The sequence below is a fragment of the Triturus cristatus genome, chromosome 3_2 (genome assembly GCF_964204655.1).
Source record: "Triturus cristatus chromosome 3_2, aTriCri1.1, whole genome shotgun sequence".
Taxonomy (NCBI): Eukaryota; Metazoa; Chordata; class Amphibia; order Caudata; family Salamandridae; genus Triturus; species Triturus cristatus.
Window position 1 is genome coordinate 283,871,028 of NC_140584.1, and position 26,528 is coordinate 283,897,555.

Genomic DNA, 26,528 nt, shown 5'->3' on the forward strand with positions numbered 1-26,528 from the left:
ATACCTTATACAAATACCCCCACTCCAAGCTATCAAAAGCTTTTTCAATGTCCACTGAGAGTATCATTGGCTGTAGTGCTTCTGGGTGATCAACATCCATTAGTCGCACTAGCCTCCTTATGTTCGCAGTCGTGTTGCGCGTCGGTATGAACCCAGCTTGGTCTTCATGAACCAGCGTGGTCATGTATCGCAGTAAGCGGGCCGCCAATATGCTACTCAGTATTTTGTAGTCGGTGGTTAACATCGATAGGGGCCTATAGGAGGCCACATTCTCACTCTCCCTCCCCGGCTTAAACAACGGGATCACCAGCGCTTTGCGCATCGATTGGGGTAGCCGTCCCAGCTCTCTCGCTTCTTTATAGACTTCTTGAAGCCGCTGCACCAGCAAGTCAGCATATTTCCCATAAAATTCTATGGGCAATCCATCTAGGCCCGGTGTTTTGTTGCGAGCCATGCACTTGATGGCATCTCAAATTTCTCCCTGCTCTATGTCTTTCCCCAAGTCCTTCGCCTGCTCCTGGTCCAGTCCTGGCAATGGCAACTCATCTAAGAAAGCGTCGACTGCCGGGTCCCCGTCGTCCAACCTACTTTTGTAGAGTGTCTCGTAATAGTGCTTAAAGCACTGCATAATTTCGGCTTGGGTGTAAACCATTCGGGTCCAGGATGTTGTTGTCTTCGAGGTGGCGGGTCAGTTGAATGTTGACGATTTTCTCAATGACCTTTGCCGGGAACGGGAGCAGGGAGATGGGTCGGAAGTTCTTGAGGTCCTTGGGGTCCGCCTTGGGCTTTTTGAGGAGGGCGATGATTTCGGTGTGCTTCCAGCTTTCCGGAAATGTCGCTTTTTCGAAGGAGATGTTGATGACCTTCCGTAGTTGGGGTGCGATGGTCGCGTCTGCTTTGTTGAATACGTGGTGTGGGCATGGGTCTGACGGCGATCCTGAGTGAATGGAGATCATGATCTTGCGTGTCTCCATGCCACTCAACTCTACTATACGCCACTACAGTCTACTCCACTTCACTCCTCTCCATGCCACTCTCCTTTACCCTAACTTTTAGCCATGCTGAACAGCAGCTACTCTGGTGAACAATGGCTAAAACATTTTGCCAATGTCAAAAGCTCTTGAACAGGCAAGACCTATTGGCTTTGCCAATGCTTGTTTGAAAGAATTTAAGCTACCCTGCAAAGCATCAGTGCCGCTGTAGAGTATGGCTACTAGACTTTGCCGAAGCCAGCACTCTCATGGGCCTCTATTGGCATTTCCAATGCTTGTTTTATTCAGCAACCAGGGCGCCAATTTCCTTAACTCGCATGGGGGGGGGGGGGGTATCCGAGCAAGGACAGGCTCTGCACGCGAGGTACAGAAGTCTCCGTCATTGTACCCACGTTAGCACCCGCAGACAGCTCTGCTAGTGCATCTCAAGTGACCCGAGCGCCCCTCCTGTTATCTGCAAAACTACGTTTGCCTTTGAAATCACACGGACGAGCGTGATGCCGTGCCCCTAGGAGGGCACGGGGTTGGGCAGAGCAGGGAATTCCCTGCTCCTCTGCGTTGTGTGGTATTTCATCACCGGCTGGCACACGCCGTTGAGGACTGAGGTGTCTCTACCTGCTCCGAGCACCAAGGCAAACAGCTATCCTAAGACAAAAGAGTGCCTATGCCCGAGTGCCAAGTGGGCGGGGCTTCCGTGCCAACGGCGTGCTGGTGTGACTGGTTTCTGCGGAAGGCGGTGTACACGCAGTGCGGGTGTGCAGGCGGCAGGCAGCTGCCTCCAGCCGAAATATTTTAAGATGCTGTTGTGTAAGCGTAATAGGGCCAACCGAAGGAAGTGGTGACAGGTGTTACTGTTACCCCTACTGACAGACCTCATGTTATCGACCTTGGAAGGAAGACAGGTTGTGTCTGCCCAGCTGGGATTTGAATATCTGACCTTGAAACCTCGTGTTAAAAGGGCGCAGAGGCAACCTGTCAACCAGACACAACATCCAGGCGTGTGCCACGCATGAAACTGACCAATCAGCCATTGCACATCACCTGTGAGATAGAATACGTTATATGTCAAAATGGTAAAGTAGCCCGAATACGCCTGGTGTGAAACCGAGTCGGAAAGGGGTCGCCCATGAGCCTGACAGAGGAGCCGAGAGTGAAACAAAGGAGTCGGGCGCGTAATGTGTGACACCATCAGGGGAGCCAGAATGTGCCACATGTGAAAATGACCAAGAAGAGTGAATCTGCGACAAAAAAACAATTCTTGAAGGAGTGAAAATCTGCAACACTGGAGCTAGAGCAACCCAGTTCAGACAATCGTAAATCAGTGGATTACGCATACGTGCAGTGACGCAAAAATCAGAGAAGACATCTGTGACACATGAATCGGAGGGGTACACGTTTCAAGTACTTGAACCAGAGGAACATACAGCTACGACAAGTGATTCAGTAGAGTACAGATCAGTGACACGACGCGAAGGAGAGGAACACACACGTGCGACACAAAGGAGCACACGTGAATCAGATGGGCACGAATCCGCGACATGTGAATCAAAGAAGCATACGTGTGTGACACGTGAAGCAAAGAGCACACATCTGTGACCGGTGAATCAAAGAAGCACACGTGTATGACATGAATTAGAGAAGCGGGAATCTGCGACAGGTTAATCAGAAGAACATAGATCAGGTACATGACGTGAATATATATACATCAGAGGAACACAAGTGAATCAGAGGAGCAGCTATCTGACACGTGAATAAAAGCATCATACATCTGTGACACATGAATCAAAGGAGCACACGTGTCACGCAAGAATCAGAAAAGTAGGCATCTGTGACACGTGAATCAGGCGAGCATTCATCGGTGAAAAATGAAACCGAGGAGAATATATCTAATATGAAGATCACACCTGTGACATGGAAATCAAAGGCGCCCCCATCTGCGACACATGAATCAGAGGAGCAGACATCTGTCCAAATAACTGAATAACATATCCACCACTCAAATTACTTCATATTTCACTATACTAATTTTCAACACTAATCCTTTATGGGTTCCGGAGTAGCGTGCTACTAGCCAGAAAAGCGCTTCAACACCCATCAGGGGTAACAGGTGCTACATGAATGCACACCTTTCTTCCCTTTTATCCCTCCGCTATCCTTCTCACTCCAAATAACTAATATCCACCACTCAAATGACCTTCATATTTCACCATACTATTTCAGCACTAATCCTTTATGGGGTTACGGAGTAGCGTGCTTCAACACCCCATCAGGGGTAACAAGCGCTATATAAATACAACCCTTTTTTTTCCCTCTTCTATCCTCCTGCTATCCTTCCGAATCCAAATAACTGACTAACCTATCCACCACTTAAAATTTACTTGCATGTTTCACTATACTAATTCAACACTAATCCTCTATGTGTCCCAGAGTAGCGTGCTACTCGTCGAAAAAGCGCTTCAACGCCTCGTCAGGGGTAGTAAGCGCTATATAAATGCAATTACAATACAATAATGAAGCACACAACCGAAATATTAATTAGAAAAGAACACATATACGACACACAAGTGAGCAGGATATAGGAGCACCCACTTATTCACGTAGCACTGTACACTGCAGTTTCCACTATACAACTGATTGGCAGATGTCTGTGATAAAATATGTAAACATAACTAGAAGAAACTGGAGGTACTCTTTAGTTGATCCCAGTAATTACACTGACAATATTGCCAAAATGATGTAGAGGTTCACACTGGACTCTATAACAATAAATAGAGTCTACACATTTTATATATCGCCTTGGGACTCACACCCAAGTTCCTTTAAATGACATGAATCACCACTGTTTAATCTTCCATGAATGAGAGACGCACACAGCTGTGACACATTAATCAGAGGAGCACACACATGGGACACGTGAATCAGGAGAGCATGCGTCTGTGGCCTGTTAATGATGGGAATGCACACATGGCACAGGATTTATTGAAGCACACCTGTGAGATCAATCAGAGGAGCACACACCCAGGACATGTGAAAAAGAGGTGCACGCATGGTAGCAAACCAACCAGAGGAGCACACATCTGTGACATGCAAGTCACAGGTGCACACATGTAATAATTAAAGGATCACACATCACGGACACAAGATACAAACCAGTGCTTATCTGTGACAAGACATTTAGATAAATACACATATGTGGCACATAAATCAGAGGAGCAAACATCTGTGACATTTCACAGGATCACACACATCATAGGAAACACCTCTAGGACAGCCTTTGACACGGTAACCCACTCCATACTCCTGTACTGTCTCCAAGCCACTGGAATGAGGGGGCTTGAGTGGGACTGGATGGCTCCGCTCCTGGAGAGATGAGGTCAAGCAGTCTGGTGTCCACATTTTTCATCTGGGTCTTGTGATCTGCAAGTGGGAGTGCCACAGGGGTCGGCCTTGAGCCCTACTTTATTCAATATATATCTCACTCCTCTTGCGATCTTGGCAGAGGCCCTGGGATCAAAAATAATCTCTTATGCTGATGACACCCAGTTACTTTTTTCCTGGGTTAGGGATGAAGTGTTCCCTGGCGAAAAAATCTGAACTTGTCTGACAGCTGTTTTTCAATGGCTGACTCACTACCAGCTTAAATGTAATGCTCGAAAAACAGAGCTACTCTTTTTTGGTACAAGAGCAGTCCTTTTGGCCAGCGGCTACTCCTCCTCAGCTACAACACACTAGCCCTGTCAAAAATCTAGGCATTAAGTTTGATGGTGAGCTCACTTTTCTTTCTCAGGTTAATGCAGTGGTAGGGACCTGTTTTGGTCTGTTACGTGTGCTTCGGAAGATCCTGCATTTCTTTCTTTTTCTGCTCAGAAACTGATAGTACAGGCCTTAATACCATCTAGACTTGAACTACAGCAATGCACTGTATTTGGGCCTGCCTGATTACTTGATTTGTAAGCTGCAGGTGCTCCAAAATGCAGAAGCCCACCCCCTTCTCATCCTCCCACTGAGAACTCATGTATCCCCTTAGCTTAGGGAGTTGCACTGACTTCCAATCAGGAAGAAGATCCTTTTCCCGACCTTACTCCTGATACACAGGGCTCTCCATCAGTCTGGTGCTGGTTACCGCAGAGCAAGTATTTGCTTTTATGGCCATCCAGGCTTCTGCGTTCAGACAACCTCTTTCTGGCCGAAATCCCTAGGATTCGGCGGTCCAGAACGGAGGTTAGGTCCTTTTTAGGTCTCGGCTGCGAAAGGCTGCGCTTGCGCAGTCTCGCTCCGAGATTTAATGAGTTGGAGTGACTTTGAGAAGAGGGGCTTGCACCCGCCCCTCTTCTCTCCTGTTCTCCATTGGCTGGCCTCTTAAATGCTGGCCAGCCACTGGAGAAGAGGTCCAGTCACTCCGATTATGCCCCGTCCTTTTCGGATCGGGGGGCGTGTTTTTTGCGAGAAGTCTCAGGGAGGAGACAACAGCAAAACACGCCCCCGAATCCGAAAACGACGTGGCGTTTCTCCGAGGCATTTTTTCTCTGCCTTGGAGAAAGGCGGCGGTGCACCGGGGCGGCCTGTGCTCTCCATCTCCTGCATCCACGGGCTCGGATCGGAAGCACCATTTGGATTGTGTAGTAATTTCCTCCAGGGTTGTGCGGGGCCTATTGCGCCGGGGCTGCGAGCAGGGCTATTGTCTGGGATCGAGAACCGCCGGACTAAATGAGTGCACCGCCTCCATTTTGAACCACCTCAGAAAGCCTTCTAACCAGGGCTGATGAATCCGATATATTTAAAGCCCACCGTGCCAGCCAGGCCTGCACGGGAGGCAGTGTGTCTGTGTGTGTTCAGCTGGTGACACGCCAGCCCTTCCTGCTGATGCCCGGTTTGTTGCATGCTCAATTTCTACTGCCAGCTGCCGTTTGTCTGGGTGCAGTGTGCACGGTCTCTTTCTTTACAGGCAGGGTTTATGAAGGTGAAAGGTAGTAATTTCCTCCAGGGTTGTGCGGGGCCTATTGCGCCGGGGCTGCGAGCAGGGCTATTGTCTGGGATCGAGAACCGCCAGACTAAATGAGCGCACCGCCTCCATTTTGAACCACCTCAGAAAGCCTTCTAACCAGGGCTGATGAATCCGATATATTTAAAGCCCACCGTGCCAGCCAGGCCTGCACGGGAGGCAGTGTGTCTGTGTGTGTTCAGCTGGTGACACGCCAGCCCTTCCTGCTGATGCCCGGTTTGTTGCATGCTCAATTTCTACTGCCAGCTGACGTTTGTCTGGGTGCAGTGTGCACGGTCTCTTTCTTTACAGGCAGGGTTTATGAAGGTGAAAGGTAGTAATTTCCTCCAGGGTTGTGCGGGGCCTATTGCGCCGGGGCTGCGAGCAGGGCTATTGTCTGGGATCGAGAACCGCCGGACTAAATGAGCGCACCGCCTCCATTTTGAACCACCTCAGAAAGCCTTCTAACCAGGGCTGATGAATCCGATATATTTAAAGCCCACCATGCCAGCCAGGCCTGCACGGGAGGCAGTGTGTCTGTGTGTGTTCAGCTGGTGACACGCCAGCCCTTCCTGCTGATGCCCGGTTTGTTGCATGCTCAATTTCTACTGCCAGCTGCCGTTTGTCTGGGTGCAGTGTGCACGGTCTCTTTCTTTACAGTCAGGATTTCTGAAGGTGAAAGGTGCACATGGTTCTCAAGTGTCTCTCACCACAGGCCTAGCCGCTTTCCTCCCGTGTCACCACTCGTTGATTGCTCTGTAAACAGAAATGATGATTTCTTTTGTTTTGTTTCATCTGCCTCCATGATGTCCTGATGAAAAGCTAAGCATTATAATTTTGCCCATCTCTTGGTGCGGTCCTTTCCAGAGGACACATTTCTCGTGAGACTTGAAGAAATGTACCGTACGTTAGATACACTGCACACGATTTTAAAATGTGTCTGTCTAGATACCAGTCTACATTTGCTTATACATTTTTATTCTTTCTGTACATTTCTCTGAATGCCAGTGTGCAGTGTTCGTTCCCTACTAGGCTTTTCATAATCTGCAAGACGTATGCCTGGTGGAAATTCCAATTAGCTAGAAATTGTTTCTGTCGTATTCAGCTGCGGCGTATGGATTTTTGGACTTTGGGCTATATATGTACAGCTGAAAAAAAGAAAAGTCCTTCTGTTGGCTAGAAAAATACCAAAATAAATCACCAGACACTGGTAGATGACAAAAGCAAGTCCCAAGATCAGCTGTTTTCTTTGTATAGGCATTTTGTCATTCGGTGTACACAAATATGTCAGCAATTTGAGGTCACTTTTAACAAGCCAGCTGGAAATTCACCAACTGGGGAGGAGGGGTGAAATAATTTTCAAATAAACGAGGGATGCATATCCGGTTTTTTAAAGTATATCAACGTAAAGCATCTCTTACTCTCAAGGGAGTTCATAGTGTCGATGACGTCTTTGCTCAAGAGCAGTTGAAATGTCGAACAGAAAAACATGCAGCATTTTCTCGAATAGTACTACTGCTAGCCAATGTGAAATCAGATATGGTATTTAATTGCTACCTTTTCTCGTGGTCTAGTATGAGGTTATCGCTGAGAAATGCCGTTTCTCCTCTAAGCTTTTCCCCACCCACCCTTAGTAATCACAATCTCATGTGAAATGATGTTTCAGTGGAACGCGTTCTGCTCAAAATCTTGGGTTGTTGAAAAACCTAACCAAACGCAATCAGCGAGCCGGCATTTTCCTTCTGTTAATGTAAACCTTGGAAAACGAATTTGGTCAATGAGCCTGTGGATTTCTGCATTGTGGTGTAGGTGGTTTGCAACCCTGTCATTTGCATCGTGTTACGTTTTGCATTCCAGCCTGGCCACTCTGATGTTTGTGTGTTCTGTTTTGTCAGCAGTATGTATGGTCTTCATTTTCTATTTCGAGGAAGGGCAGTGGAGCTTTTTTTTTTCTCCAAGGAAATGAGGTATGCTATGTCTCAGCAGCTGCTATCATACTGCCACTGATGGCTGCTGAGAGGAGCAGTAGCGGAGCGCTAGCTGTTGTGAGGTGACAGTGTGGAGAAAGATTGCATTTTGGGCCTTATCCCGGTACTATACAGTCGACATTTCACTCTGCCCCACCATCATATTTGGCACGCCCTACATTTTCTACTGCCCAATTTGCTTCAGCTTTGATTTTCCTTTATCAGGGCAGTAAAACGCTATGCTCGTGAGACACAGACAACCTCCCACGTGTGCTCTCTGGATAAATACCCGGCTGGTTTAATATCTCAAATGACTATTTTACTTCCTTCTCTCATGCCCTGGGTCCTTTGGGATTTTGGATCCTTCCTTTTATGCCCTCTGCTGTTTTTCCAACTTCCTTTTGTGCCCTCCTCCTTATTGCACCTTATCTCGTTTCACTGTCATGTTGTCCCACCTTGCCTCTTGGCTTCTTCAGGCCCCTGTCTTGCTTCCGTCCTCTTATAACCCAGTTCCTTATGCCACTCACGTTGTTGCCTATACGTTTCTAGTCTGGTTTCGCCCCCTGTTTCCTTGAGTCTTCCCTACCTTCCCATGCCCCCCATTGCTTCGTGACTCGCGAATGCTGCTTTTAGACAATGCTTCATATAGTATAAATGTACTCCCTAGAACTGGCACAACTTTCACAATGTTTCAGACATGTAAAGTAAGGTTTCAGATCATGTTAACCTGTTTACTGTTTTCAACCAGTGTGTAAGGGCCGTCACCAGCTGTTTGTGTTGTTGCTTGCAAAACATAAAGCGGATCAGATCGCTCTACATGCATGTGTTTTGATTTCCCAACCTGCCAAAATGTAGTAGAGCTTCGAATCAAGCTGATCTCCAATGATCAGCGGCCCTATGAAGCAGCATAGCCAAGAACAACAGTGACTCTGTCACTTAGGTCACAGCACCCTTGAGAATGGGCAGCTCTAGGGCAGTGCAACCGGTGAGACCGGGTGCTGACTTTGGGTGGAGACATTATGTTTGCTAGTAAATTAAGGTTTTACAAGCGCTTGCTGCCTCCTTCCTGGCCTCCAGCAATTTGGGCAACAATAAAAATGTCACAAGGACTATGGTGATTAATGTTATTCCTAGAGAGAGATCGAAGTTTTGTCTAGTGGAAGTTTTCACTACTGGAAAGGTAGCACATAGGGTTAATGTGCCTGCAGCAAATAACATGTACCCTGCAGATCACAAAGTGCACATAATGTAAATAGGTCAGTGGGCTACTGCGTGTGTGTGTGTGTGTGTGTGTGTGTGTAGGTGGGTTGCTCTGTGTGAGTGGCTCTGTGGTTGGCTCTGTGTGTGTGGGTGGCTTTGTGTGTGTGGGTGCAAATGCAATAGGTCTCGCATTTGAGAGTGATTCAGCTAGTGACATTGAAAATAACAATGCCGTTTCTTTAAATGTTTTAAAAACAAAAATATAAACAAAAATAATGTCATGAGCAATGCCAATAGCTCTAACTTTGACAATGCCGAGACCATTGCATTGTAAATGCTTGTTTTTCTTAGGACCTTCAACATGGAACAAACTACCTTTGGAATTACAGAGAATTTCAGCTACCTCTCAGTTTTGGAAGAAACTGAAAACATGGCTTTTAAGCAGGGTTAGTGGTTATCTTTTTCAGTCAGTTATCACCGGAGGCGCACTGCGCCAGGACACTTCTTGGAGTAACAGAGCACTATAGAAATGCCCTTTACATTACATTGAAATACATTAGGACATGTGTATCAGAGAACCACACATGTGACAAATAGATCAGAGGAGCACACACCTGTAACATTAGAGTATCACACATGTTTGACACAGGAATCACAGCAGCGCTTGTCTTTGATATGTTAGAGGAGCACACTTCTGTGACATCAATCAGTGGAGGACACATTAAAGGACTACACATCTGTGGCGCCTGAATTAGAGGCGGACTCACCTGCAACACATAAGGAGGGGAGCAGCAGACTTCTGTGATACCTGACTCAGAGAAGTGGTAACAGAGCTTGAATCAGAGAAGCTCTGTGGTGTAGCTTTTAGTGGTGGTTCTAGGAAGGAACTGTGACATCACTAGAGAATGCACTGCTGACGCCCAGTCAGCTGAACTTAGCTACCCAGGGATATTGTCCACCTATAGCAAATGAGCAACTAGACCTGAACTTGGAGGGCAGGGGCCTAACATGTCACCAATAAAGGCGGGGTTACCACTTCAAACAATTGAGGGGAGCTATCCTTAGAGCCAAACCTAGAAACTAGAATGATAAATTGTGCATTTTAAACATACATGTCAAGCCAAATACATTACAAAAATGTTATAATATATTTGACGATGTCTATAGACTACTAACAGAGGGCTTGATTTATATGTTGTGGAGAAGGAACTCCGTCGCAGTGGTGATGGAGTTCCCTCCCTGCCAACAAAATGGTCCACCCCCGCCCGATGTAAATGGGGGCGGACCATAAGTTTGGCTACAGGGGTAACTACTACATCACCGCTGTAGCCAAATGTCTCTAATGGCCTGAGGGAGTAAGTGCCGTTGGTGAACTGACTGTATATCTGTCTGCTTAATTTGTGTGGACAGACATATAACCTTTTTTTTTTACTGTCTGTCACAACCGGGAAAACCCTGGCGGCAAAGGACTGTAAAAACAAATAATGCCCTCCTCGTCATGGGAGATTACTCGCGCGGGGGGAGGGGGCATTTTCTTTTTTATTTTCAGATAGAAACTCCTGCTTCGGGATTTTTTTTTAGAAAATAAAAAACAGTTTGGTTCCTGTCAATGCTTTAGGTCTCGCCTGACCCAGCGCATGCGCTGGTCTGGCGAGACTTATTGAGAGGGCTCCAAAAAGTGGTGCCAGGCCAGCCTAGAGCTACAGTGCATGTGCGCGGGCGCGCGCGCCGCGTTTTACCGCGATTACTTTCACTTTCGGCCCCACGGCCGCTTTGATGTTTGATCGCGATCACTCTCACTTTCGCGGCCGCACGGCCGCTTTGCATAGCCAATAGGTCTTGCTTTTGGGACCTTATAAGTATTTAGTTACGCAATTGTTGCATGGCTAAACACTTATAAGGTCCCAAAGGCGAGACCTATTGGCTATGCCAATGCTTGTTACAGTTTGGTGCAGGGCTCCATCAACATGACAGAACCCCGCACCAAACTGTGAGAAGCGCTGAAAGGAACCGCTGTGAGGGCGGTTCCTGGCAATGCTTTAGATTACACCGCATATGCGAATCAGAGAAGGGTGTATATGAATAAGTCAAGCACACATCTGTGACACAGAAATCGTAAGAACATAAGTGAATAAAAGCCAAGCACACTTGTAATACATACATTAAAACAGTCACACATCTGGCAAGTGAACCGAAGTAGAAAAAATCTGTCTCCGTAAGTCAGAGGAACACACATGTAAGACGTGCATCAGAGCAGCACTCTCTTGTAAAGTGCTTCAGTAAAGTGGACACGCTGGTATGTGAATCAGAGAAGCGCACATCGGTGACGTGATTTAGAGGAGTGAAATAAGACGCACAAAACAATTGTAGAAACGAGTAACTAACATGTTTGACCAACGGTAGGGATACTCTCTAATGCGAAACAGACAGTGGAGCATAAATATGTAATAAGTGGAACAAATGGAGAAGTTGAAATATGTAATAAGAGGAACAGACACTAGAGCAGGACCTAAACATTTGAAACCGTAGGAGAAGTGAGATTCTGTGTCAGGAGGAACTGATACAAGTGGTGCAGACAAAGGAGGTCGAGTCTATGAACATGAAACAGATGAACAGCAGGAATCTGTGGCCCCTGAAACAGAAACATGATCAGCCACAGGAAACACACTCCGATGGGTGCGTAGGAACATAACATGCGTATTTGTACAGCACATATTCACCCAGAAGGGAATCTTGGCACTGAATAACAGATGTTTATTGTTACCCAACTCAATGGCACTCATTTTATCAACCTCAGAAGGATGAAAGGCTGAGTGGACCCACCGGGATTTGAACCTGTGACCATAAGGTCGAAAACAGGCACCTACAATGGGCATATTAGTCCATTAAGCCACCAGACCAAGAAGAGATTACTTGTACAGCTGGATGAGCTAAAGGACTTTCAGCACAACCAGTCCTGAGCACCCAGCTCACAGTCGTCTCATAGGCACATACTTGATTTGCTGCTGCAGGAAAATGTTGCTCCTGGGTACCGTGCCAGACCCTGAAATATTGTAATATTTCATGCATTTCGTTTCAGGACTGCATGCAAAACCTGTGGATTTTCAGCAAAAATATTTGGACCACTGTGATGTAAAATATTTGTTTTATCCCACTTTTAAATTATCCTAACCAAGAAAGCTGCCAAAATGTTGAGAGAAAGAGAATCAGACTTATTTGTTTAGTAAATTTTGGGGCTGTTTTAAAAAATATTCCAGGGCTATCTCCCAGACTGTGCTTTTGGGTAACACCTGAAATAGATGGAGAATCAGGAATCTATGACTGCAATATCCTTCATGGTGGGGGCGACACATAGTCTGTCACATTCCACTTACGCCTATGCACCTTGTTGACTATAGTCAAGGCTACTGGAATTATGCAGCAATGTAGGATCAAATTATATGGCAGGGTTGACTAAATTATGCACCAAGGTAAGGCAAATTATGTGGCATTACGCAGAACATTTTATAATCTTATTACTTTCTTTTTTTGTCATTTCTACACATAACACTGGGCAAAGTTTAACAACCAAATAACAATACACAACAGAAAGGTGACCAATTAACCTTTGCGAAGGGTCTTTCCCGTTGCGGCAACAAGTATAGCCATATTTTAGTAACTTTTGATCTAGGAGCAATATTTTGGGATAAGATCTGGAGAATATGCAGCCGATGAAGGATTATGTGGCAAATCCATAATTATGCTGAAAATGCCACAGCCTCAAATTCGCATAATTCCAGTGACCCTGACTATACTTCTAGGCATTTGCCAAGGGAAGACCGGATGGCCTTGCTTTTGTGCTTGTAATGAATTTGGGAATCAAAAATGCTGCACTCTTAAGGGGTATATATGGAGTATGTATTGAGGGTGAGGCGCATACTATGAAGTCATGATGGGGAGGAGGTGATGGCTAAGTTACAAGAGAGGGACCCCTACATTTAAAACAATGGGATGAGATGGAAAGTCCAACACCAACTTACCTGTGATGTTCCTACGCCCTCCCAGGTCAATTTCCAGCCACCCCTCACTGGAGCCACCATCGGCCGCCCAGGAGTGGGGGGCTCCAAGAGCATCAAAGCTTGCCCGCTCCGCCGTCCACACCATTGGGCGGCCACCAGCATCCACGTCCTGCCAGGAAGAGGAGGCGCGGAACACTGCTACATCCAGCACCTCGTCACAATCTGTTTGGAGGAAAAGGATTCACTGTTACAGAGGCATGACTGGAAACATGCTTGGGCTCAATAAAGGTTGATCAGCTGGAGGAGAAGTGGATGTCCGGCTCTGAAAGGCCATTTGGAGCAGGCCAGGGTCAATCTTATGCCAGGCAAGGCAAAGAGTGGTCAGGAAACCTCGTTCTCACCCATGCCGAACTGTTCTTTTGACTAGTATGTGTACAAATGCTGATAGCATAAAATATTGTGACATAACCCAACTTAAACTTGGCAACCGATAAAGCTCTACTGCTCTGCCAGCCCTTATGACATGAGTGTTTAGGTCTTATCTTGTTATTTCACCAGGCTCTCCCAGGTACCTCTTTTCCTCTTCTAGCGCTTTGAGGCAGCTTCATGGCTGCATCCAGTAAATTCTACACAACACATATATGAAGATATCATGGGAGTCAAATTTGCAGAGAATTGGGCACTGGTGAGGAGGACTGTGCTAAATGCCCAAGGAAATATATTAGTGATTTGTTACTGAAAAGCAAAGAAGGGCCACTGATCCCTGGATTTGGGGGTGGGAATTTTTTAACAAAAGCCGACTGGAAATGGTGCTAATCGAGAATGACCCTCTGATGAAACGGGTAGGCCGTATCTGGGATCCAGTTCGGGGATGGTTGCGGAGGTGGCTGCTCCTCAGGACTGGTCTGCCTAGTCTGTAGTGCTTTAGGGTTCCACGTTGCTCTCCTCCGTCCAGTCATGATTTACGTATTTTATCTTTTTGGCTTGCATATTTTACCAAAACATGTACGCATAGACCTGGAATTTTTTCTTTTTAATTAGATTCCCCTTTTTTCTTTTGCCTGATAAGTGTTTTGTAATTGGCCTTCTTGTACTTGGCTTTTGTTATGAAAAACTGAATAAAATAAAAAAAATTAAAAATACATTTTAAAACGGGTCATCAAAGGCCATCAGACTCACCTCTGCTGAACAGGAGCCTTTTCTCAGACAGAGACCCCCTTGAAAGAGAGAAAAGATGCAGGTTGGACAAAGCTTGATCAGGGTGAAGGCCGTCCTCAGTGGGCACTCCAGGAGGGGATCTCAGCGACACACTATGCATGGCACCCATGCCAAAGCCAGCAACACCCAAAGCACACGCTTAGCCCAGCAAACAACCTAGAAAAGCCAAAATCATGCCAATCTTACCCGCAGACTACCCACAACCCCAATGCCAGAGTAAAGAACGAGAAAATTCAAGCTCAGATAAAAGATGAATACAGTATGATGAATAAGCAGTCTTCAGTCTCTTGCAAAGTGCAGCTCACTGCCCTGTCACGTGTAGGGGCATCACGTGTACGTATGAGACACAGAACAACATTTAAAAGAGCTCAAAAAAGGGGTGGACAGGGTTACGGACTTTGCGTGGGGCAGAACAGAGCATAAAAGAGGCAGAGAGCACCTGGAGAGCCCGAACAGTCCAGACCTACCCCTCTGCTAGATACTCCCTCCTCCGGGTTCAAGCAGCCTGTTCCCACACATTAACCACACCCAAAAGGGACTGAGGCAATGCAGAAAAAGACACCCTGTAATGGCGGCAGCGGCCCTGACATACACAATCCCGCTTTTCATGCACATGGATGAAGCTGCAGGCTCGCTTGCATCACGTGATTAGTTTTAACAGACGAGTTAATCATTTGTTCATACAGTTAGTGCAAGCGGACATATAGAAGACAGCAAACATCTTACTGTTAGATGTACTTGGTGCAACAAAACACAGACGGTTAACACATCACTAGTGAATCAAGGCCTTTATGTAAGCAGCCACAGGCTGTAAACAACACAATCTGTGTATCTTGTGTGTAAGATGCATAGTCAATAAAGCCCCATTTGTAACATACGCCAAGTATAAGCAGACACTCGGACTATAAACTCTTCACTTTGGTAAACACATTACAATTTGAATCATGTGCTTAGTATAGGAAGACACCAAAAGCGGTAAGCATCTAACAGTTTGTACCATGTGCTTAATGTAAGCAGACACACACGCCATGTGCAGCATGGACTTAGGACAGTCAGACACACAGACTCTAAGAATCCAGCTATTAGCAGAATGGTCTTAGGGGAGGCAGACATACAGGTGGTAGGCACTCTTCTCTTTTTTAGATAGGAGTTATGGTAGACAGATACACATGTGGTAGACACTCTAATCTTTGCAAGATGGACTTAGGGGAGGCAGATACACAGGTGGCAAACACCCTGGTATTTGTAGAATGGCCTTAGGGTAGGCAGACACACAGGTGGCAAACACCCTGGTATTTGTAGAATGGCCTTAGGGTAGGCAGACACAGGTAGTAAACACCCTGGTATTTGTAGAATGGCCTTAGCGTAGGCAGACACACAGGTAGTAAACACTCTGGCATTTTTAGAATGGACTTGGGGAAGGCAAACACATAGGTGATGGGCCCCCTATCTGTAGCATGGGCTTGGGGAGGCAGACACACAGACTATTAGCACCCCGCTATTTGTAGTATGGACTTAGGGTAGGCAGACACACCGGTGGTAGACACCCTGCTATTTTAGCATGGACTTAGGGGAGGCAGACACACACTCAGCTATTTGCAGAATGGACTTTGGGTAGGAAGACACACAGGTGATAGACACCCTGTTATTTGTAAAATAGACTTTGGATAGGCAGACACACCGATGATAAAACGCCAAGCTATTTGTAGCATGGATTGAAGTGAGGCGGACACACAGGCGATAACCTGCTATTTGTAGAATGGAATTAGGTTGCACAGACACACAGGTGGTAAACATCCTGCTATTTGTAGCATGGACTTAGTGTAAGTAGACACACAGGCGGTAAACACCTCACTATTTGTATCGCGAGTGCGGCGTAGGCAGACACACCGAGTTTGTAAAAGTGTCAATATATGCATCATGTGCCGACAAGGGGGCTGTAAGCAGTTCACTGTGTTGTGTATAATTTAAGCAGACATCCAGCAAACAGTGAAGATTAGGTGGAGACACTAGACGTTGTCTCACTAACTGTATCACGTGGTCAGCGTAAGAAGACACATGGATAGACTACAGATGCCGCAGTATTAGTATTCCATGCCAAGTGTAAGTAGCCACTGTGAGAACACCTCATTAACGTGTGTTTATTAGTAGGAAACAGACTATAAATCACACACTATTTGCAGTTTGTGCTAAGTGTACACATACACACTCCCATAAATTGGTTCAGAAGCAATGACTGATGGAAAGATGAAAGGAGACGTTTCTTGTAATCCTTGTTCTGCATCGCAGAAATCTTCATTGAAATCACTGTATACTATGGTGTACCATGAGCACGAATGCAACACTACACACCACACCCCTGCTGCTGTCCGTTGTGAACAGGGCCTCCCTGCAAGCTGACTCGGCAGGGAAGATCTGCTACTTCTCCACAAAAACCTTAGTGTGACGGAGTGATCAGCCCTGTGCACCTCTCGATCATTCTAAAAAGAATGATGATTGGCGGACACACTCCACACAAGGGCTTGCCGATAATCAACTTGAGTGACAGGCAGGAAGAGCAAATAGGAGGAGTGGACGAGAGAGCCTGGAGTCAATCTGAAGCAGGAAGAGATGTGATGAGCTTTTAAGTGTCAATACAAGATCCCATCTTCTCTCCTGAGACTGGACAGAGACCCCCGTTGAATCTGTCAAGGGATCCCTTTACCGCCACACACAGAATCCCATCCTCTCCAAGAACCAGCTCTTTCGATATCTAAAATCAACACACGTGACTAAGTTTAAACAAGCACTGGCATAGCCAATAGGTCTCGCCTTTGGGACCTTGTAAGTGTTTAGCTATGCAACAATTGCATAACTAAATACTTATAAGGTCCCAAAAGCGAGACCTATTGGCTGTGCCAAGCGGCCGTGCAAGTGATCGCGATCAAACATCAAAGCGGCCGTGAAAATGAAAGTAATCGCGGTAAAGCGCGCACATGCACTGTAGCTCTAGGCTGGCCTGGTAGCACTTTTTGGAGCCCTCTCAATAAGTCTCGCCAGACCAGCGCATGCGCTGGGTCAGGCGAGACCTAAAAAACCAGGACAGAGAAAATTAGAAGTGTCGGGGACGGGAAGATCAAAGCAAGTACAGAAATACCATCAGAAGAATAGGGCGACCATACCTGAAATTGTTTCCCTCAGCAAAGTCCCTCTCCTCTCCAAGAAATGGCAGCACCGCGGCCTGATCTGACTTTTTGTCAACATTCAGGTTGGGGATTTTTGACTATATTTCCACTGATTGTCTTCCACTGATTTGTCTAAGCGCTATTAATTGAAGGTGTAATTACCCTCTTTTTTTATACTAATACGATAAGTATGAAAATGTGAACATGAGTAGCACGAGAGCAGAGTACATAATGCCTGGATTCAAACCCTTGCGCATTAGACTACCCTATTTGCCACCAGCTAGCGCTCGACTTCCTAAGCCATGCACACATTTGCAACAAAAAACACGAGCATGCTTGTTTGCCTTCTCCTTCTCGGTCTCTCTCGCCCCTCTTCCCATCACTCCAGTCTGATCCTAATTGTCGCTCTCAAGGCTGCCTCCCCTTCACGCCATGCCTCGAGGTACATCCTCTTCTCGTACCCCCATAATTAAAAGATTGTTGAACTTTGGTCCATTTGTGTCAAGTGAGGGATTTATAAATGCAGATGCACAGAGCTGAGCCCTGAAAATGACTGCCATGTAAATTATGTAACACGACCATTTAAAATATTGCAAACTCTCTTCAAAAGCCTAAGAAGTGTATTTCTTTAACATGCGGAAACATTTTTCTTAAATCATTTCTACTTTTGACTGTGTCCCATTCATGTGATCCCTCACTCTGTTCTCCACTCGCCACATAATTTGACACCAAACAACATATTTCATCTCAACAACACAATTACACAACACACCACTGTGAGAAGTTGGCCTGGTATATGCGGTTCACTAGTTATAGTGGGCACCTTGCACCAGTCTAAACAGCCCCTTAGAGGTGATAGGTTAAAGGCAACCTTATTTGAAAGCTATCCTAGTGGTAGCTATGGAGGGCAGCCTTCAGGCTAAGTCTTGAAGTAATGTAAAGCAGCTTGTTTTACCAGTCTATAATCTCTTGAATGACAAAATGAAAGGAGAACCACACCAGGTATATATATAAAATAGATGTATTTATTACTAAACACACCTGACTAGTCTCTTTATGAGGCTAGAGGCCAAAGCACATATGTTACTCTTCAAATATCACAGTATATTAGCACAATATACGATAGGCCCTAGGGGCGAACCAAACCATATACTATGAAAGTGGTATAAGAACCACGACTTGACTAGACACAAGGCCTAGAGCCTATAGAATTGATGGGACCCCAAGGAACACCTAAGTATTTGCAACACAGTAGGTGGGTTTCCAGACTTCCCAGAGGCTGACCCGAGTCCCAAGCAAAGCTGAGACCCGTAGCCCTTGTGGGTACCGTGGAACCGGAACCCCTAGACACCGTGCACATTTGAAAGTGCATTAGCTTCTCGACGTTCCTTGAGGCTGTGCATTGGGTTACTTGTAGCCCAGACACCGAGCACCTTTGCCACCAAAGATTGCTGGCCTACACTCCACGAGCGTTCCGTGAGCCGGCTTTGTGCTTTCGCTCGAGGTACCTTCGCGATCCCTGGTCCATTGACTGGTGGGTCCCTGTGAAGGCAACTTTAACTTTAATTGGGCTTCCCTGGTTGCTCCAGACGTGCCCTGACTCTCCATCGCTTGGGGAATCCCCAGGACCTTGCTGGTCAGCACCAAAGCATCTTTCCTCTTCCTGCGTGGGTTGCTGTTGCCAAGGCTTGTTGTGTCCAATCCGGGCACCGACACTGCAGCACTCGACATCCTTCGCGGGACAGCTCGAATCCAGTTCCTGGTCATCCTCGACGCCTCCTGGTCCTCGTGGCTGAAGAGTAAAGCTTCCCCTCTTCGCACCTGAAGCATCCGACATCGGTGAGCATTCGACTATCGTGCCCCTGGTCACTGACAAGTGACCCAGACTCTGTCCTCTCTGCTTTCAGGTTCTTCACATCTTTGATCCAGGCTTGGATCTCTTCGGACACTTCTCCTCTTCCTGGCATCAGCACTTTTCAGTCTCCTGCCATTGAAAACGACGCGACCCGACACCATTTGACACCCGGCTTCCCTGGGTGAGGTAACACGAGTACTCCGGTGCTCCCGTGGGTGTTGGACCTAGAACCATCCAAGTCCAAAAGGGTTTGTTCCTAGTCCACCTATAAGTGTCCTTAAACTTTAAAATTCCAACTGCGACTTTCCCCATGGAAGCTAACAGAGCTCGCGACTGTGTTCTCACACTGCACACGTCCCCGTGGGTCCCCTGTGTCACTACCTTGGGCGGTTCCTTGGGGTCCCAGCGATTCTACAGGCTCTAGGCCTTGTGTCTAGTCAAGTCGTGGATCTTATACCACTCTTAGTATATGGTTTGGTTCGCCCCTAGGGCCTATCGTATATTGTGCTAATTTACTGTGATATTTGAAGTGTAACATATGTGCTTTGACCTCTAGCCTCATAAAGAGACTAGTCAGGTGTGTTTAGTAATAAATACATATATTTTATATATATACCTGGTGTGGTTTTCCTTTCATTTGGTCATTCAAGAGCTTATAGACTGGTAAAACAAGCTTCTTTACATTACTTCAAGACTTAGCCTGAAGGCTGCTCTCCATAGCTATCACTAGGATAGCTTTCAAATAAGGTTGTCTTTAACCTATCACCTCTAAGGGGCTGTTTGGACTGGTTCAAGGTGCCCACTATAACTAGTGGACAGCATATACCAGGCCAACTTCTCACAACCACATACATCCAATCCACACCACACCATTTCAAATCATGCCACAAAATTCAACAGCACACCACACAATTAAACTCCACTACATACCGCACCACAACACAAAATACCATTCCACATAATTACACTCCATAACACAATCCCACTCCATATAATTCCAATACACTCAATAACACATATGTACTATCCACTTAATTCCACTGCACACCATGCCACATAATTCCACTACACAAATAACCACTCCACACAATTCCACGCCTTATAATTCCACAACTAATTTCATTCCAACCCACATAATTCCATTACACATCACATACATACACTCCATAACACATGGGTAAAAGACATTGACAACACCAATAGCTCTAATTCAAGCAAATGCGAGACCCATTGCATTTCCGATGTTTGTTTAATTTATCTTTCAAAGAGGAATTGCTGATTTTCTAGTATTTTTACTGACCTGGAAATAAAATACCAGCCATGTCCTGTCAGTGAAACACTGGCAATGGGGCGAATCGAATCAGTGTAGACCCCCAAAGCCCTTCCCTCTCACAACAAACAGATGCTAGCTTACGTTTTTGACTGGAGTCCGTTGGCAGCGGCAGCTTCGTAGAGAGTGACGCCCTTCTCACGTACGAACGTCACCTGCCCCCCTACGTCATCCGATATCGCCCCCGCGTGGACGGCAGCCTTGCAGATCACGGAAGTCTGGAGAGAAACAGGAATGGGTAGAATAAACACCAGAGAGAGGAAAGCGTCACGAAGCAAAGCTCTTGAAGCAACGCCAGCCTTTAGCGTCAACACGCTGTCTCCTTCCAAAGCCCTGCTTCAAGGACAACACACGTCTCAGGGCCCGGCCACAGTCGCTCTTCACTTCAACTGTTTCACTTTAGCGTTTCAGTTAAGTATTAATGATAGAAGGCGCTATACAAATGCTCACAACATAGCGGAGGGGTCAACGAGATTCAAATTTAGGTGAACACTATAAAATGAATCGCCTCGAAGCGCTAGATGAATTATGGGTGTGACTTTGGTGCTCATGACAAGTACCTATTTGACAGCACAGGAATAGGATCCCAATCCTCAGCCTGCTTCAAGCCTGCTGGAGGGAGCCAGGGGCGTGAGGCATGTTCACACTCCACGTTTATGAAATCAGTGGCCTCGCTGCTGAGACTGAGAGAGTTGAATTTACTCTTGTGAAAAAGAGGTTACAACAATCAAAGGGCAGCCACTAGAAAGTATGGCAGGAAAGGCTAGGGAAGAGGGTGTGGCCAACGGCCAGAGCTGCCGACTTTGGAGCTGGAGCAGGCTCGAGTCTCGGCGTTGGCTCAACATCCTGTGATTCTTGGCAAATCACCCCAAAAATGTTTGTGTCCTTGTGTAAAGAAACCGGTGCTCATGTAAAGCGCTCCTATACCTTCGGTCGAATTCGGCTATATAAAACTGTAACAACAAAAAAGGTAATGAATACTGGTAAATTCTTAAGTTTTTTCTCCATGGTGATCTATTTATTTTCTGATGAGAACCCGTACTCCTGCTCCCATGAAATATGGGGGTGATCCCTCGCCTTCGCCACAATGGAAAAGTACTGGGGCAAATCTGTGAGTGTTTCCAGGGTTGGGAAATATTGCATGAGGCGAGTAAATATCCAGATACTATAAAGTGTAAGCATGTTCACCCTGCTTCTGAAACGTATCTCGCACGAGCGGGGTTTTTCATTCACTTATGCAGGGTGTCCCACCAAACAGCCCCACGATCCTACTTTTAACGCTAAACATGCGAGCACTGCATTTCCTCCGCCATACAAGTTACTGCACCGTAAAGACATAATATTCCCCCAGTGCTCATTCTGTGAGCAACGAGGTGGAATTAATGCTTATAAAAAAGCTTGTATTGCACCTGTGTTCAACTTGTGTGCCAAAAAGTCTGTAAATCGGGTCAAAGGTGTAGGAAAGATGGTTGAGCGTGACAGGAGTATTAGAAATGAGAAATCCCAGCTCTCTTCAGTGACTATTTAATGTGCGACCCGCAGACCGCTCCTGCGCGGTTATCTTGCCGTGAGTTCCCCGGGGATAGCAGGTTAATGGTTAGATGGTAAAATGAAAACAGGTTGGAAGAGAGGCAAGGCTATAACTCGATGGACTTGTGAAAAAACCCTCGACCGCTCTAAGTTACGCTGGATCTCAGCTGCCTGCACTGGGGTAAAGATAGCTCAGTGGGTTGAGTCCTTGCTGCCTAGAACTGCCTGTAACGTGAAAAACACAGCCTGGCTGACTCAGTGCATCACCCCTTTCCGATTTATGAAATGAGTTGATTAAAGATGCATATTTAAAGAGGCAAGAAACAACTGGTGTGTGGTTTACACGTGGTTTATGTTCTAGAGCTGAATGACTTTTGCATTCATTCTCAGTGATGAAAACTGAACCCTGTCCGTGTATACATGCCCCGCGATCTCACCAACTGTCTGTGGCAAAGGCGCATTTGTTGATGTCTCTCCATCTCACGAGATGTCCCGGAAGAGCCCCGGACCCCCGAGCATCCGGCTCTTCCAGGACAGAATACTGAGGCACGGGGTACAATAGTGACATTATCTGCAATAACTAGGAGCCAGGGGTCAAACCCTGAGCGAGGAGGGGGCGACAGAGGGCCACAGGGAAAGACCTCAGAAAAGGGCAATACCAAACCGGAAGGACAGGCTCTGAGATGGGAGTGGGATACACAGATGGGCAGGAGGGGACCACGGAAACGTGGGGCAAGGCCAGACAAGGGAGAGAGAAAACCGGGTCCATGGTTACAGGGCGTGCAACCAAAGATGGATACACAGGGGCCTGAGAAGGGAGTGGGATGCGCAGGGTGAGGGAAAGGATGGACTTGGGCGGGATTGAAGAGGGGTGGTATACTCCGGGTGAGAGGGATAGGCCTGAGGGGGAGGTGGGTTTACACATCACCCGAGGATTGTGGCCTGAGAGGGGCACAGTATACACATGGCCAGGGTCAGGGGCGGCCTTAGGCATGTGCAAGCTGTGCACCTGCACAGGGCCACCAAACACCAGGGGCTGCCTGGCCACGAGGAATCGGATACAATACATATTCGTGGCGGCCCCTGGCAGGGATTTGGCGGCCTCCTGCTTCCACCCCGCCCGGACCCCCTCTTCCGGGGCCCCCTACTTACGCTCCCTGCACAGGGCCACCATGAGCCTAGAGCCGCCCCTGCCAGGGTGACTGAAACTGTGACAAATTGGATACAAAGGGCCGGACAGAACCAGAGAGGAGAATTGGATACAAAGGGCCTCAAAGACGGAGTCAGGGAAGGGGGTGGGATAGACAGAGCCCTAAGCACAGGTCCTGAGAGGGAGGTGTAATACACAGAGCTAAAAGAACAGGTCTTAGAGGGGAGTGGCAGACACAGGGTTCGGGGGACGTGTATCGATGGGAAGTGGCTAGGCATGGCTTGAGGGCCAGATTCCAGGAGGGTGATGGGACACGCAGGGCTCGAGGGGAGTCTGATACGCAGAGGCCTAAAAAGGCTCAGGTTAAATATGGCGCGAGGGACATGGAGTGGATTCTCTCATAGTTTTCCCCATCCGCCACCACCCCCACACACATGCCGAACACACTGCCAACTCCAATGGGTCCAACCGCAAGGACTGTCCACGGACAGTCGAGCAACAAGAGGTCAGTCACAACAAGCTCGCTCATTCACAAGCCTTCGGCCACAAACGGTTCAGTCACGAAGGGGGCAACACACAGGGGTCAGCCACACGCCAGAAAGGGCGAGACATTGGTACTCACATCTCGGTAGCCCTGGGCCACCTGCCCCCAGATGTCGCCAGCGATCTCCTTGCAGCCCGCGGGGCAGTAAACACTGTAAGACACGGAGAAGCGACACTGCATTAGGTCCTCAGCCACTGCACTGGGGAGTGCGCGTGCACGGAGCGCTTGCTTCGTAGACTGTGTGCAAACAGCATCTCCTATGTGTGGCAGAGCCGAAGAGTCTCGGAGTTGGAAATGGAAGGTGTGGAAGAGGTGTGGCGCAGCGGCCAGGGTGCCCGACTCCGGACCACAGGGTGCTTGGTTCATCCCCGGCGGCAGGTTAGCCCAGCAGCATGTGACTCTGGGCAATAGCTCGCTTAATCTTCCCAACGGCTCCCAGCGCCGGGACACCTCTCCGGAGGTAGCTGTGCGCTACAAATGCTGGTATTTCATTTAAATACAGAGCACCTCTGGTGCTTTCCAGCATAAAGCAATCATGTGAAGCAGTGTAAAGCCAAGCAGCCCTTGAGTAACACCAATCCCAGCGCCACTGCACTCCCCTTCACCCCTGAGAGGTGTATTCAAGGCGTAATTAGAGTAACATCAACAGAGCTAAGTATCGAACAGAGTGCCTACAATATATTTACACTGCCAATCTAGGATAGTTTATCGGGTTGTAGTTCCGCGAGCACCTTGGCAGAGTAAACCCAGTTTACTTTACATTTCAACAGCGTACACCTAGAGCTGTTTACTTTGCAGGCTTTATACCAACGTTATATGCAGTCTACACCCCGTTTTATTTACATTGCACAGTTAGTGTTTTCTTTACAGTGTACACTAATGCCAATTGCACAACCAATATCTTTATTGCACGCTGCGGGCCTGTCGCCAAAAGCCCTTTTTCAGTTACACATTCTGCCATTCGTAAAAATCACAGAATTTGCAACTGCAAAATAGATTTTGTTGCTAAGTGCTAGTCCCATTTTGCAAGTCTGAAAAGACCTTCCAGCTCATAAAATGAGTTTTGTGATCCAACCCCAATCGCAGGTAGGAGGGGTTATGAAATAGGCGCCTTTCCAAATTGCAAGTCACAAAGGTATGTATGAGTGGTTTGCATCCACAACTGCAGTCATTAACCACTGACCAGTTACCGACACCTTGAAGGAGGTGGAAACTGATTCACCAAGGAGGAAGGTGTCCGCTGGGGACACCGTCCACTTTATGCATTTTGTCTGCAGCCAGAGGGCAGCAGGCAGCGATCCAAGGTACCAACAGCAAGTTTTTTTCTTCTTTAAAGCAACATTGATTCCTTTAAGCAAAAATGGATTATTAAAAAAACACATAAAAGCTTCCTGTTTGGGAATAGAAAGGTATGGCACTTGGTCTGCTGTTCTTTGCAGGCCCTCATCCCTGTGTTCTTAGCCAATCACAGAGGTTGTACATAGTGGCCTGTCCAAGTAATATTCACTAGGAAGGTCATTCTAGGACTGAAGATTTTGCGAAGAGACATATTAGTGCTTCGGTCGGAGTGCAAAACCAGAAGCAGGTCTCAAAACGTCAATGAGCAAATTACTATTACTTTTAAGACCCATCTCTCACTTCATTGGGCCCCTAGTGTTTTGATTAAAATAGAACAGTGTTGTTTACACTGTACCCTTGGTGTTCTTCCGTGTCCACCCCGTATGGTTTACATTTTTGCACATACCGATGTTGTCTAGAGTGCATATTTAGTCTTGTTTTTATTACATTCGAAGCGTTTTGTTTACACTGCTTACCAGTGTTTGTTTACAGTGCTTACCAGTGTTTCAAAGTGCAGTTCAGGTATTGTTTACAAAGTACACCAAGTGTGCTTTGCACTAGAAACCCAGTGCACTTTACATTGTTCCACCACTCTTGTTCACAGTGAACATCCCCTATATACACTGTGCTCCCAGCGTTGATTACCATTTACAGTGCGCAGTGTACGTCCAGTATTGTTTGCAGTGTTCCCCCAATGTTTACCGCATATGCCCAGTGTTGTTTAGAGGGTACACCCAGTATTGTTTACAGCATACATCCAGTGTTGGGAGCAGTTGATACTCGGTGCCTAAACTTTATGCCCAGTGTTTACAGAGTACACCCAGTGTTGTTTATACTGTATAACTGGAGTTGCATTCAGTTGAACCCAGTTTTGTTCCCAGTGTACACATGTTTACAGTGTACACATGGTGTTGTTTGCTGTGAAAGCCCGGTGTTCCATCAGTGCTTACAGTTTCCGTTCAGTGTTTACAATGTACAATTTGTGCTTTTACAGTGTGCACCAGATATTGTTGACAGGGATTACAATTTACAGCCAGTGGTTATGTTGTACACCCAGTGCAGTTTAAGGAAATCAACTTTACAGTTTACCTCCAGTCTTGTTTACAGTGTTGTTACCTCCAATCTTGTTTACGGTGTCATTACCTCCAGTCTTGTTTACAGTGTTGTTAACAGTGCAGGCGCAGTGCTAACTCTTTACATGCTTCTGTCTCGCGCCTGACTGTATCTGCCCCAGCCTCTTCTCCCTATTCGGAGATGCCCT

General features: G+C 46.9%; 1 protein-coding gene across 1 annotated transcript in view; it reads right to left on the minus strand.

The window, feature by feature from the left end:
- Nucleotides 1-26,528, minus strand: part of LOC146857157 (discoidin, CUB and LCCL domain-containing protein 1-like) — a 231,141-nt gene that overhangs the window by 69,168 nt on the left and 135,445 nt on the right. The window contains exons 5-8 of the mRNA XM_085647637.1: nucleotides 24,008-24,080; nucleotides 20,790-20,923; nucleotides 14,318-14,355; nucleotides 13,160-13,360 (exon numbers count right to left, since the gene is read on the minus strand). Coding sequence (XP_085503763.1) covers nucleotides 13,160-13,360; nucleotides 14,318-14,355; nucleotides 20,790-20,923; nucleotides 24,008-24,080 — 446 coding nt within the window. The remainder of the gene's footprint in view (nucleotides 1-13,159; nucleotides 13,361-14,317; nucleotides 14,356-20,789; nucleotides 20,924-24,007; nucleotides 24,081-26,528) is intronic.